At 46.8% G+C, this 12,064-nt stretch overlaps 2 protein-coding genes across 2 annotated transcripts in view; one reads left to right on the top strand and one right to left on the bottom strand.

The window, feature by feature from the left end:
• The window catches only part of LOC119660253 (coiled-coil domain-containing protein 174), a 121,941-nt gene that overhangs the window by 35,846 nt on the left and 74,031 nt on the right, over nt 1-12,064 (top strand). The gene's annotated exons all lie outside the window — the stretch shown is intronic.
• LOC119660254 overlaps nt 1,690-12,064 on the bottom strand; it is a 72,587-nt gene continuing 62,212 nt past the window's right edge. Inside the window, exon 3 of the mRNA XM_038068709.1 lies at nt 1,690-2,171. Coding sequence (XP_037924637.1) covers nt 1,792-2,171 — 380 coding nt within the window. The 3' untranslated portion in view covers nt 1,690-1,791. The remainder of the gene's footprint in view (nt 2,172-12,064) is intronic.

The following is a 12,064-nucleotide window of genomic DNA, read 5'->3' on the forward strand; positions in this document are numbered from 1 at the left end:
TTTATGGAAAACAGTTAGAAGCGTATGCGGCATTCCGTGTATGACGGGGTTTCCCCCACACCGTACCGCCAGAGACTCGATCCCCTCGTGATTGATTTCTCTGAGAAAAGCTGTACTTGGAAGTACCGCAATTCCTATGTTTTCATCCACGAAAGATCTCATCTCATCCCGCAGAGCCTTCGTCTGTTTTTCACTTAGCACCTTAATTGGTTTGCGGTGTCGGGGTTGCATAGATTCGATCACTCGAACTGGCATCAAGTCAGTTCCGTTCACGTCTCTGGCTTCCCTTCCTTCCGCCCATTCCTTGGAAGGTGTAGGAGAAGTTACTAGCAGGTAGGATTCACTCTGTAGTCTCTTCCCAAGTGCGAGCCCCCATACGGGGGTTCCGCCCCTATATGCACTATCCTCCGCGCACGTCTCCATTGTGGGAGAGCGCACCGAAGATGTTGCAATTTGCTCTATGTTGTGTGAGTCGAAGACCATCATTGTTCTTCGCTCTCAAAATGGAGATGATGCCCTACAGTTTCCTGATATGACTGAATTTCAATGATATGACTGAATCAGCTAATCTAATTAGCTTTGTACTGATGAAGGGAGTAAGTTGCTCCCGAAATATATATATACATAATAAAATAAAATTGTAGTTGGGATTAAGCTAATGGTCTATCAATCAAAGTTGGGATAACCTGCTGGAGCCACTTTAAGGCAGCCTCGTCAGTGCACTTCAAATGGAGAACCCCAAGCCTTGATTGTTAAATCGTGGCTTCGTTCCAGGCTCCAGCATTTTTTTCCACAGGCATTCCCGGAGGATGGTAAATTGTCCCTCTGACATTTTGCCATCCTTGGAGGAAACTCCCACGGCAGCAGTTAGAACAGAGGCTACAGCTTACGCATATGTCCTCTTCCTTCCCGCCTTCCGCCGGAGATTCTGCTTCCTTTCCTTGTGTCCGATTTCTCTGGGCGTTACCGCGCCTAGTCGTACAGCCACGTCCATGTCCTCATTCCCAAGGTGCTTCATCTTCCTTCGCAGTGCTCTCTTCTGTCGTCGGCTTAGGGCCTTTCCAGGTTCACGGTGCCCGGACCGCTTGGATCTATTTCCACATACTGGCGTTAAACCAGTAGCGTCCACGTCACCACCTTCCCGTTCTTCCGCTCTTCCCGGTAAGGATGACGGAGAAGGTTCTGACAGGCAGGATTCAGCCTGTAGTCCCCCCTTAGTGGCCGAAGTTCCCTTCTGCCGGGCCTTCCTCTTCCGCTTGCGAGTAGATTTCTGGCTTTCTGGCTAACTTCGCCGTAGGCACTAAATGCAAACTTTCCACTGAGTCGGAAAGCATGCCTTCTACAGATTGATCTATAGGCGAGTATGAATGTGGTGAGGCCTCCAAAATCTCCTGATTGCTCATGGTCGCGGGTGGATTCGAAGTCTGTGACTTCTTACCACTTGGAGAGTTTATATCCATCGTTTCCATATTCATATTTTGGACACCCTTAGTGTAGTAGTAAACTACTACAGGTTCCCCCACCACGACAAGGTGATGTCCGAGGGGGGAGCCTTAACATATTAAAAGAGATGTATCGTAAAAACAAATATTAATGTCTAGTTGAGCTTTACACAGATAATTAAATTTATTAAAAAATGTAAGTTCGATATTATGTTAAAGATGCCAAATAGCCTATCATCAGATTCTTTTATAAGTACACTTTAAAAAATATCGAGGCCTGAATGGAAAATGAATTTATCCATTTATTAAAACTACACATCAGAAAATAAATCACGAAAACGCTCTATATCTATATTTCATACTGAACTCTCAACATATCTGGAATGTAGTGAATAAATCCGCTAAAATAAATACAAAATACAAAATGTAGCAATATGGAAGGTGCTGACACTCGTCCTGCTCCTATATTGTCTTGTCCATTGGCAATTGTCGGTTTAATCCCATTTTTCTGTTTATGATATCTGTTTTCATCCATTCCGGATGATTCAGCGAAATCCTCGTCGTCGGAATCCTCCATTGGATCAATAGATTTCCAAGCTCTGTTTGTCAGGATAGCTACCTTTTCGTTGTTACATAAATCGCTATTACAATAACAATATGTTATATTGTTAGCTATCTTGCAGTCGTTTATGTCTAATATTTCACATGTACGTGTTGTGGTTCGATTTCCTGCAAATGATAAAGGTAGAAGTTGTTAATTAAAGTTAATTATCCCTAACCGAAAAATATACATTGCTTTGTATTGTTTGTACGAGTACACGTACGTTATAGCTTATAAATGATTCAATTATACAATTCCTAGGAAGCTTTCCAGTACAATTATTCCCTAAAGTATGTAATTAACGTTTGTTTGATGAATAGCCGAGTGGAAATATTCGAAAAGGTTAGTTAATTAATCCGCTTTTCTGATTGAATTCTTCAGAAAATCAATAATTTTCATCAGGTAATTAGAAGTAACTGGCATAAATGCTAAGGGCTAATTAATTGTAGTTCGGTTCGAGGGAGTTAATGACTTTAAATGCGAAATTTAACAGGATTTATGCACGACATAGGCAAAGGGTTACACATCCTTGGCTTTAATCATCATCAACGGCGCAACAACCGGTATCCGGTCTAGGCCTGCCTTAATAAGGAACTCCAGACATCCCGGTTTTGCGCCGAGGTCCACCAATTCGATTCCCTTAAAAGTTGCCTGGCGTCCTGACCTATGCCATCGTTCCATCTCAGGCAGCGTCAGCCTCTACCATAGAACTTGCCCCCACAGAATTTTCGGGTGAAATCATCCTCATCCACACATATTAAATGACCCGCCCACCGCAACCTATTGAGCGGGATTTTATCCACAACCAGACTGTCGTGGTATTGCTCGTAGATTCCGTCGTTATGTAGACTACGGAATTATCCATCTTCAGGTAGGGGGCCAAAAATTCTTCGGAGGATGGGTAGGTAGGTAGGTATCAGTGGCCGCTCCGAGGAGCCCCATTAGCGCTGTGGTGCGCCGTTTTGATACCACAAACTCCTAAGACAGTGACTGCTGTTATCAGAGCAAGAAGGCAGAGTCTAGCCGGCGTGAATCTTCAGAGTCTAGCCAGCGTGAATCTTCAGAACCAGTCCGTAGCATTCACGAAGGAAAGCAGCTCTCCCACTCTGTAGCTAGAAATCTCTCTGAGGTCCCCCAGGAATGGTTGACCCAGTGTCCGTAGCCTGACTCTAGCTAGAGCTGGGCAATCGCAGAGAAAGTCCCTTCCTTCTCCGCAGTTTCGGCAATGCGAATTGTAGGGTATGCCGAGCCTAGCGGCATGGTCCCCTAGAAGCTAGTGCCCCATGCAGACCGCTGTAATCTTGAATGCATTTGCACGCGCACGCTCTCGTGATCTGGCTATGTTATCAGCGGGCCAAATTCTCCTTGACTTGGCACAGCTCGTAAGCCTTCGTCATCTTAGGCCCGCCGCTGTTAGGTAGTGCAAGTGGACTCCGCCGCTGACAGCCGCTAGCGAAGCACCGACTGTATTTACCGGGAGGCTGTCAAGAGCAGAGCCTCACCTGGCATATCCATCAGCCCGATCATTCCCCTCTATATTCCTATGCGCGGGAACCTAGAGGAGGGTGACCTTAAGCGTACCGCCCAGACGGTTTAGTGCATCTCTACACTGCCCACCAGTCAGGAAGATGTCGTCGCTGAATACAAGGCCTTGATGGCCACTTAGCTGTCCGTCAGGATGACTATGTTACGCTTGAGGCTCGAATCTCGCTCCAGCCATAAACACACACTTCCGCTTGGAATACGCTGGGGAAACCTGGGAGACCATACGAATCGGATATACTGTGTGTATTTGAGAAAACCCCTTTCGGAGGATTCAACTTAGTCAGTCTTATTAATTTCGTCGGGATACCGAATTCTCTCATGGCCGTGTAAATTTTTACCCTGGCTATGCTATCGTAGGCGGCTTTAAAGTCGATAAACTGATGTCCATATTCCAACAATTTGTCCATCGCTGATCTGAAAATCTGATCTGTTGCTGATTTGCCTGGAGTGAAGCCTCTTTGGTATGGCCCAATGATGTTCTGGGCGCATGGGGCTATCCGGCCTAGCAAGATAGCGGAGAATATCTTATCAGTACTCAGCAACGTGATACCTCTATAATGGCTGCACTGTGTGATATCTCCCTTTTTATGTATGGGACAGATAATTATTATTATTATTTTGTTAAGGGAAAGTCGCACCGCGTCCTTGAAGAACTATTGTGCCCCTTTTACTGGTTATAGTGTACCTGTTGATCATAGTATCTCAAGCAGGCCAGTAACCGTTAGGAACTTTAGTATGTTCCCCACTTCCAGAAGTTTCAGCTTTGCATCTGGTATTAAGTGTTCTCCCAGATGTATCGACCTACTTTGCACAAGTGCTGGACACTGTCCCAGGACGTGCATAGAGGTTTCGTCCTCCTCCTCACAGAACCTGCAGGCAGTGTCCGTAGATATCCCTAGCTTCCCTAGGTGGTAGTTCAGCCGACAATGACCAGTGAGAATTCCCACTATGATTCGGAGGTTCTTTTTGGTGAGGTTTAAGCAATCCTTTGTGCGCATGGGTTCGTATCCCCCAATAAGCACCCTGGACTGCTCCATCCCTGGTAGGCCCGCCCAATATAGTTCCCTCAACCGTTTTTCTTCGTTTCTTAGATTCATAGCCATGAAACCGTTTCCGATTCCACAGAAGGGTTCTGGCCCGTATAAAGGCATCCCTGCTCCCTTCTTGGCTAGTTCATCCGCTGCCTCATTGCCTTCCAGCCCAGCATGGCCTGGAACCCAAAGTATCCAGACCTTGTTGGACGAGCCGAGTGTATTCAGTCTCTCAAGGCATTCCCATACCAGTTTAGAGTTCATCTGGTTGGACCTAAGTGCCTTGATCGCTGCTTGGCTATCGGTGAGAATAGCTATGTTCTGCCCCCTGTAGTTCCTTTGTAGATTAAAGGAGGCACATTTGTCTATGGCGTAAATTTCCGCCTGGAATATGCTAGTGTACCTACCCATTGGCTCAAAGTACATTTTCCTTGGACCAATGACACCGGCACCCGCTCCCTCTGCTGTGAGGGATCCGTCAGTGTACCAAGTAATCAGTTGCTGGTTTAAGCCGTATGTCACAGCGACGCTTTCCCAGTTTGTCTTGTTACTCCAACGTGTTTCAAACTTCTTATCGAAGTGAAACCTCGTTGTCATGTTGTCCCTCGGTATCAGTAATTCGGGATACCGCCTAGAAAGGATATCAATCTTCCTTCGATTTAGGCAGCTCCCCGCCTCACTCATGCTACCGGCCATCCTGAATATTGATCTCCTTGCCTGCATCTGTATGTGCAGATGGAGAGGGGTTAATCCCAGAAGGACCTCCAGGGATGCCGTTGGGCATGTCCTCATTGCCCCACTGATACACACGCAAGCCAGCCTTTGGAGCTTATGTAATTCCCTGGCTTGTGTGCTGAGTTGGGTTCTTTCTGCCCAGATTACCGCTCCATAGGTAATCATTGGTCTTACTATTGCAGTATATATCCAAAGTAGTATCTTCGGGCTACAACCCCATTTTTTTCCTGCTATGGATCTGCAAGTCATCAGAGCCCTCGTGGCTTTCCGACAAGTGTTTCCGACATGTGTCTTCCAGAGTAATTTTTGGTCTAGCGTGATTCCCAAGTATTTGACCTCTGTTTCTCGTTTCACCTCCATATCATGTAATGTTATGGCTTTCAGGTGATCCAGTTTACGCCTCCTAGTGAATGGTACTATGGTGGTTTTGGTTGGGTTGATCCGCAGTCCCACCTTCCTGCACCAGGCACTAGTAACCCTTAATCCAGTTTGGATTCTATCACATAGGGTATCTTCATATTTGCCCCTACAGATTAGAACAATGTCGTCCGCGTAGCCCTGGACTTGTATTCCAGTATTAGTTAACACGTCCAGGAGTTCATCCACTACCATACTCCACATCAGCGGCGATAGTACTCCGCCCTGTGGACAGCCTTGAGTGGTGTTCATGATAATAGAATTTGTACCTGTTTGTACCTCTATTTGTCTGCTTTCTAGCATTTTGCCCATCCAGAGTGCCAGGGTGTTTCCCACTCCTTTGCGGCTCAGGGCATCCTGTATCTCTGTGTGCGATGTGTTGTCGAATGCTCCTTCGATATCCAAAAACGCGCACAGTGCAATTTCTTTTGTTTCAATGGCGTCCCGTAGTACCTCTGTCAGCTGATACAGAGCAGTTTCAGTTGACCTTCCTGCCCGGTAAGCGTGTTGACAGTGATGTAAGGGATTACGCTTTAGAACGTTAGTTCTAATATAGTTGCCTATGACCTTCTCCACCGTTTTAAGTACGAACGATGTTAGGCAGATTGGTCTGAAAGATTTAGGGTGAAAAGGATCCTTTTTACCCGCCTTCGGAATAAAGACCACTTTTGCCCGTCTCCATGCCCTTGGTATGTAACCCAGTGCTATGGGACAGATAATGCCTCTTTGCCAATCGTCAGGCATTGATTCGCTGCCCCACACCTTAAGCACAAGTTGATGAACCACTTGGTGTAATTGGTCGCCTCCATATTTAACCAATTCTGTTGTAATTCCATCGGTTCCTTGGGGACCTATGATTTTTAAGTCGATGAATTGCACGGACTGTTTCTCCTATACTTGGTGGTGGCAGTATTTGCCCGTCGTCTTCAGTTGGCGGGACCTCCAACTAGTTGATGTTGTGATTGTTCAGTAGTTCATGAAAGTACTCAACCCATCGCTCCAATATGCCCATTCTGTCTGAAATCAGATTTTCCTCTTTGTCTCGGCAGGATGAACATCGAGGTTTGTAAGGCTTGATCCTGCTGACTTGTTGGTAAAACTTGCGCGCCTAGTGCGGTTGCTCCCTGTACTTTTCGAGTTCACAGACCTGTTGGTTCTCCCAGGCTTCCTTTTTCCGTCTGTGAGGTCGCTTCTCCGCTCCCTGGAGTTCGTGATAAGTCTCCGCGCGTGCCCGTGTCCTTTGAGAATGGTATGCAGCCTTCTTCCGTTCCGTTGCTGGCTTACATTTATCGCCAAACCAGCCGTTCCAACTCCTTTTGCGACTGGGGTCAAGTATGTTTGTGGTCGTATTTATGATAACATTCTTCAGGTAATTGTGAAGATCATTTGTTGATGCTTCATCTCCAGAATCTCTGTTGACTGTGGTTATTGCGGCATCCATTTTCTACTTAAAGGTGTTGCAGAGGGCTGTGTTGTGGATAGCTTCAGTGTTAACTTTCACCTGGGCGATGTTGTTATTCGAGCTCGGAGCACCATCCCAACGAGTTAGTGATCCGAGTCTATATTGGCCCCCTATGTGTTCTGACATTCATCAAGGCTGGGAGGTGGGGGCCTTCGATCAGCACATGGTTAATTTGATTGTAAGCGGTCCCGTCTGTAGAGACCCACGTTTGTTTGTGGACCGCTTTCCGTGCAATCCAGGTACTTCCAACAGCCATTTCGTGTGACACTGCGAATTGAATAATCCGCAGTCCGTTATCATTTATTTTTTGGTGTAAGTGTAGGCTCCTCCTTTACTTGGCTGTTAAAATCCCCAAGTATGATTTTGATATCATATCTGGGACAGGCTTCGAGGGTTTGTTCTACTGCCTCGTAGAAGGTATCCTTCTCCGACTCTGCAGTCTCCTCTGTAGGTGCGTGAACGTTAATGAGGCGTATATTTCTAAATTTGCCTCGCAAGTGTAGAGTTCATAGCCGTTCGCTTATGTTTTCAAAGCCGATAACAGCAGTCTTCATTTTTTGGCTGACTAAGAAACCTACTCCGAGCACATGGTTTACTGGATGGCCACTATAACATATGGTATAGCGACTCTTCTCCAGGAAATCGGTCCCTGTTCAACGCATCTCCTGTAACGCTGTTACATCAACCCTATATTGAGACAGGATATCGGCAAGCTGCTTGCCAGCTCCATCTGTGTACAGAGAGTGCACGTTCCATGAGAAAATGCACAAATCGTTATTCCGTGTCGTTGCTAGTTTCGTCGTTGTGTTATCAGTCCAGGCCAAGGCTCCTGTTGTGGCTTCATAATAAGTTGTTTTCTGTGTAGGGTTGTCAGCCCTACCCAATCCTCTACGGGAGGACCACTTGGTACAATTTGTCCGGTTTTTAGGCACGGGCGACTGGCCTTCATCCTTTTCCGTCTGCATCTTTTCGGTAAAAAAGAGGTCCCTTCGGTCACGAGTAGAAAGAGATGGAGATAGGATTTGGTAGTGGAGCTGTTGGTGTTGGGTCAGCAGGCGTTTCCTAGGTTTTATGGTCCATCGTGGGTACCAATCCACTTTTCGCCCTGAGACCTTTACTACCCTTTGACCACCGCGGTCGGGGATGATGCTCATTGACATCTCGACAGATGAGATGACGAACATATGCAACGCGGAGCCTATCTCTTCTTTACCGCAGACGAAGAACGCCAAAAAAGGGATCTAAATAGATGGGAAGAGCGCTGGGAACGCTCGTTAAACGATCGGTGGACACAATGGCTCATCACTGTCATCAAGGAGTGGTTGGAGAGACGGGACGGTGAGATTAATCGTAATCTTACCCAGTTTCTCAAGGGGCATGGGAGATATCGCCTGTACCTGTACCGATTTAAACTGGATATCTCATCCGATTGCCTAAGCTGCCATGGAGTCCCAGACGACCTAGAGCACATATGACGAATATGTTTAAGATTTGTGGAAGAAAGGAAGAACTTAGAGGAGAGACTAGGAGAGGTGCTGGTACCAGAAAATCTGGTGTGAAGAATGCTAGCACGTGAGGAAGATTGGGATGTGGTGGACTCCATGATTGCATCTATCCACTGCAAACTGCGAAAGGCAGGGACGATGAGAAATACTGTACTGTCGCCGAGAACGGCGCACAGACTTCCTTCTTCTGAATTGGATCGCCGCCGTGAACGGCAAAAAGGTGAAAAAAAAAAACATTGTGGAATTGTGCCGAAATCGATGAAAACTTGAACTGGAAATTCCATGGAATCCCCGATCCGTTAACAATATGCTAGCGTCCGTGTTCACGCGCAACATAGTGTCCGTGCAGGCACATTGGAAAAAATCCTCCCAATTTACCAGTCCGATCAATGAACAAGTGGCCAAAACTGGTGCTCCCGGCATGAACTGAACACACAACCTTCTAATCTGGAGTTAGAAGCGCTATCGTTGCGTCGCGGAGTCACAGCTGCAGCCGTACGCCGATCCAGAAGGTGGGACATGTTTCCTCCGTGTCTGCCGTGCTTTGTTATGGAAGATTCACAGTTGCGTTGTCCGTCGAAGGATTTGGCCCGCCGAACTTTTTGTTGATGTTTTCATCTTTCATTTGCTCTCAAATGGCGTGTGCACTTGCTCGGTATGTGGTGATTGGTCAACTAAACGCGCTGAATGCTAAAACACAACGAACATCAACAGATAATCCGAACAACAGGTACAAACTATGCTGCAGCAACTCCACAGTACACTCCTCGTAATTGTGTTGTCCGAATTGGCGGGGTCACCAGTTTAGCCTTTCGTCCTCTTCGGCCTCCGCACAACTGACAGAGAGGAATTTACGATCAGCCTCGTGGAAGTGGTGTACGGGGAGAGTCTGAGACTCCCCGCTGACCCTGTGCTGGGTGTCAGAGCAGGGTTAAGGAACTCCAGTATGCTACCCTTGCTGAGGGACGCGGTTTCGAAACTCCGGCCGACTTCATCTTCACGACACCCGACGCCGGAGATCGATGCCTCCAGGGACCTGGAGACATGCTTACAGGTCCTCATTAGGGTAAACGCTTCTCGGAGGCCGCTGCACCTACCATACGAGGGCCCCCTTAAAGTCCCGGAGCGACGGGAGCAGTCCTTCAAGCTCGACGGCGGGGCCAAATGGGTCTCCTTGTCGAGGCTGAAGGCCTTCACCGAAGCGAGGGATGCTCCAAAAAAGCGCCCGCGAAGCGTCAGGTTCGCCCGGTAACTCCATTGACTTGACCACGTCTAGGGTTCCTCCGCTGAATCCGCGCGGTTTCAGCTGGGAGCAGAGTGATGTGGCGGCACATTGGAGGCGTGAACCACGACCGCATTGCAGTGGTGAATTCACCTCCGCCGACGCACTGTGCTGCCGACCCTGCACTGTACTATTGCCGCCACAATGTACTGTTGGACGACGTGGCACGAGGCCGGCCAAACTCCCTTTTTCTTGATTGGACAGCCGTAAATGGCGAAACTTAAAGAAAGAAACTGTTGTGGAATTGTGCAGAAACCGATGAAAAGTTCAACTGGAAATTCTGTGGAACCCCCCATCCGTTAACGATGTGCTAGCGTCCGTTTTCACGCGCCACACAGTGTCCGTGCAGGCAAAATAGTTCCGCCCGCATTGGAAGAAAACCTCCCAATTTGCCAGTCCGATCAGTGAACCAGTGGCCAAAACACTTCTGCCGCATTGGAAAAAATCCTCCCAATTTGCCAGTCCGATCAGTGAGCAAGTAGCCATAATGTAATACCTCAGGGTGGTTCCACGGGGCATATGAGAGTTGGGGTGGTTTTAGTGGGTGAAATTCCCACAAGCTGGTGCGTCCAGAAAACCAAGAAAAAGGCAGACAGTTAGACACTGAACCATTTTAATAAGGTTTTGTTTGTAAAAAAAAGCAATGTGACCGGATGGTATTCCCAGGGACGTGCTGGCGCTTTTGTTTGGGCCTAAGCCGAAACCCATAACTCGGTAGATTCAATCTAACGCACCTCAAGGCTCAGATCCAATAGAATTGTCGATGAGTGCCATTACTATTAAGAATAATGGAGATTATATCGGGTTTACTCTATCTTTGGCCCAGATATCTGCAACGGCTTATGGTCTCTGGAAGCCCCAATGAATCGTACCAGCTTGAATTCATGGATGATGTTGCGGTATTTGTTCCTGTCGTATAAGCTAAGCGCATACTGTCAGTGGTGTTATGACCGGTCAAGGAATGGATGAATGAGCATGTACTTCTCTAGGAAGACCAAAGTGGTTTCCTGACCAGAAGACCAGGGATTACATTGGGTCAAGTGTTCGGGGACAATTTAATTGAGTTCATCCTGCGAAATAAGGATATCTGTGAAAAAGATAGAGGTGGACAGGAGAAACAACAGAATGGCTGAGGTTCCTTAAAGCACAGATTTTGTCCTGCTAAGTCGAATATGCACCTTTCTGTTCAAAACCTTTAAGGAGTACTACATAAAGAGGTTTACCAGAGAGGGGATAAAGTAAGGTTTTAACTCTAAAAACCAAATGATTTTTTTGACTTATGTTTTCTGATGTCCTTGATGGTAGGACGAGGTTCTCTTTGTGGTTGCAACGACTATCGCTGAATGCTACATTTTATCATGAAATGAGTAGTTCCGTAGTGGATTGTGTTTGAGAGCCTCACTTACAGAGATGTTTACTACAAGGCCATGCTGGAAAGCGTTTATAAGTAAAATTCTGAGTGCATATGAACCTGTTTACTTCATTAGAAAGTGCAGGATTCACTTTGCATAGATTTGGTATTACATTACATGAGCATAGGGGGGTTTGTCAGTTGTCATACCCTGTACGGGTTTGGTTAGGCCTAGCCTTCCTCCCTCAAAAACAGTACTCGATTAATCATGGATTTCAGTGTATACCGAAAAATTCCTAAGTGGGAAATACTATTGAGAAAGAGACGGGGTGAAATACAGATCGCTATGGATTCCTAGGGTACCTTTTATATTTGTATTGTGTAGTTCCTTGTTTCTCTGAGCAGTGGTGACATCAAAATGCACATGGCATGCTAATGAGGAACGAAATAAATTGAAGCATATAGAAGAAGAGGAGTGAGGGAGTTGTGATACAGGCTTCGGGAAGCTATTACCGGGGATTTTGGGGGTGGTTAAGCGAATCTCCTGGCCGTGGAGACCTAATAACCGAAGTGCCTCAATGGTGGGAATATTGCCACGGTCGCTTGTATAATAACTTACAAGCGCAGGAGAAACTGGTTGAATTGACTGGTCCACTCCGAAGAAGTTCAGACAACAAACGTTCAAACCCTCAT

This window comes from Hermetia illucens, chromosome 6 (assembly GCF_905115235.1).
Source record: "Hermetia illucens chromosome 6, iHerIll2.2.curated.20191125, whole genome shotgun sequence".
In the NCBI taxonomy this organism is placed as follows: Eukaryota; Metazoa; Arthropoda; class Insecta; order Diptera; family Stratiomyidae; genus Hermetia; species Hermetia illucens.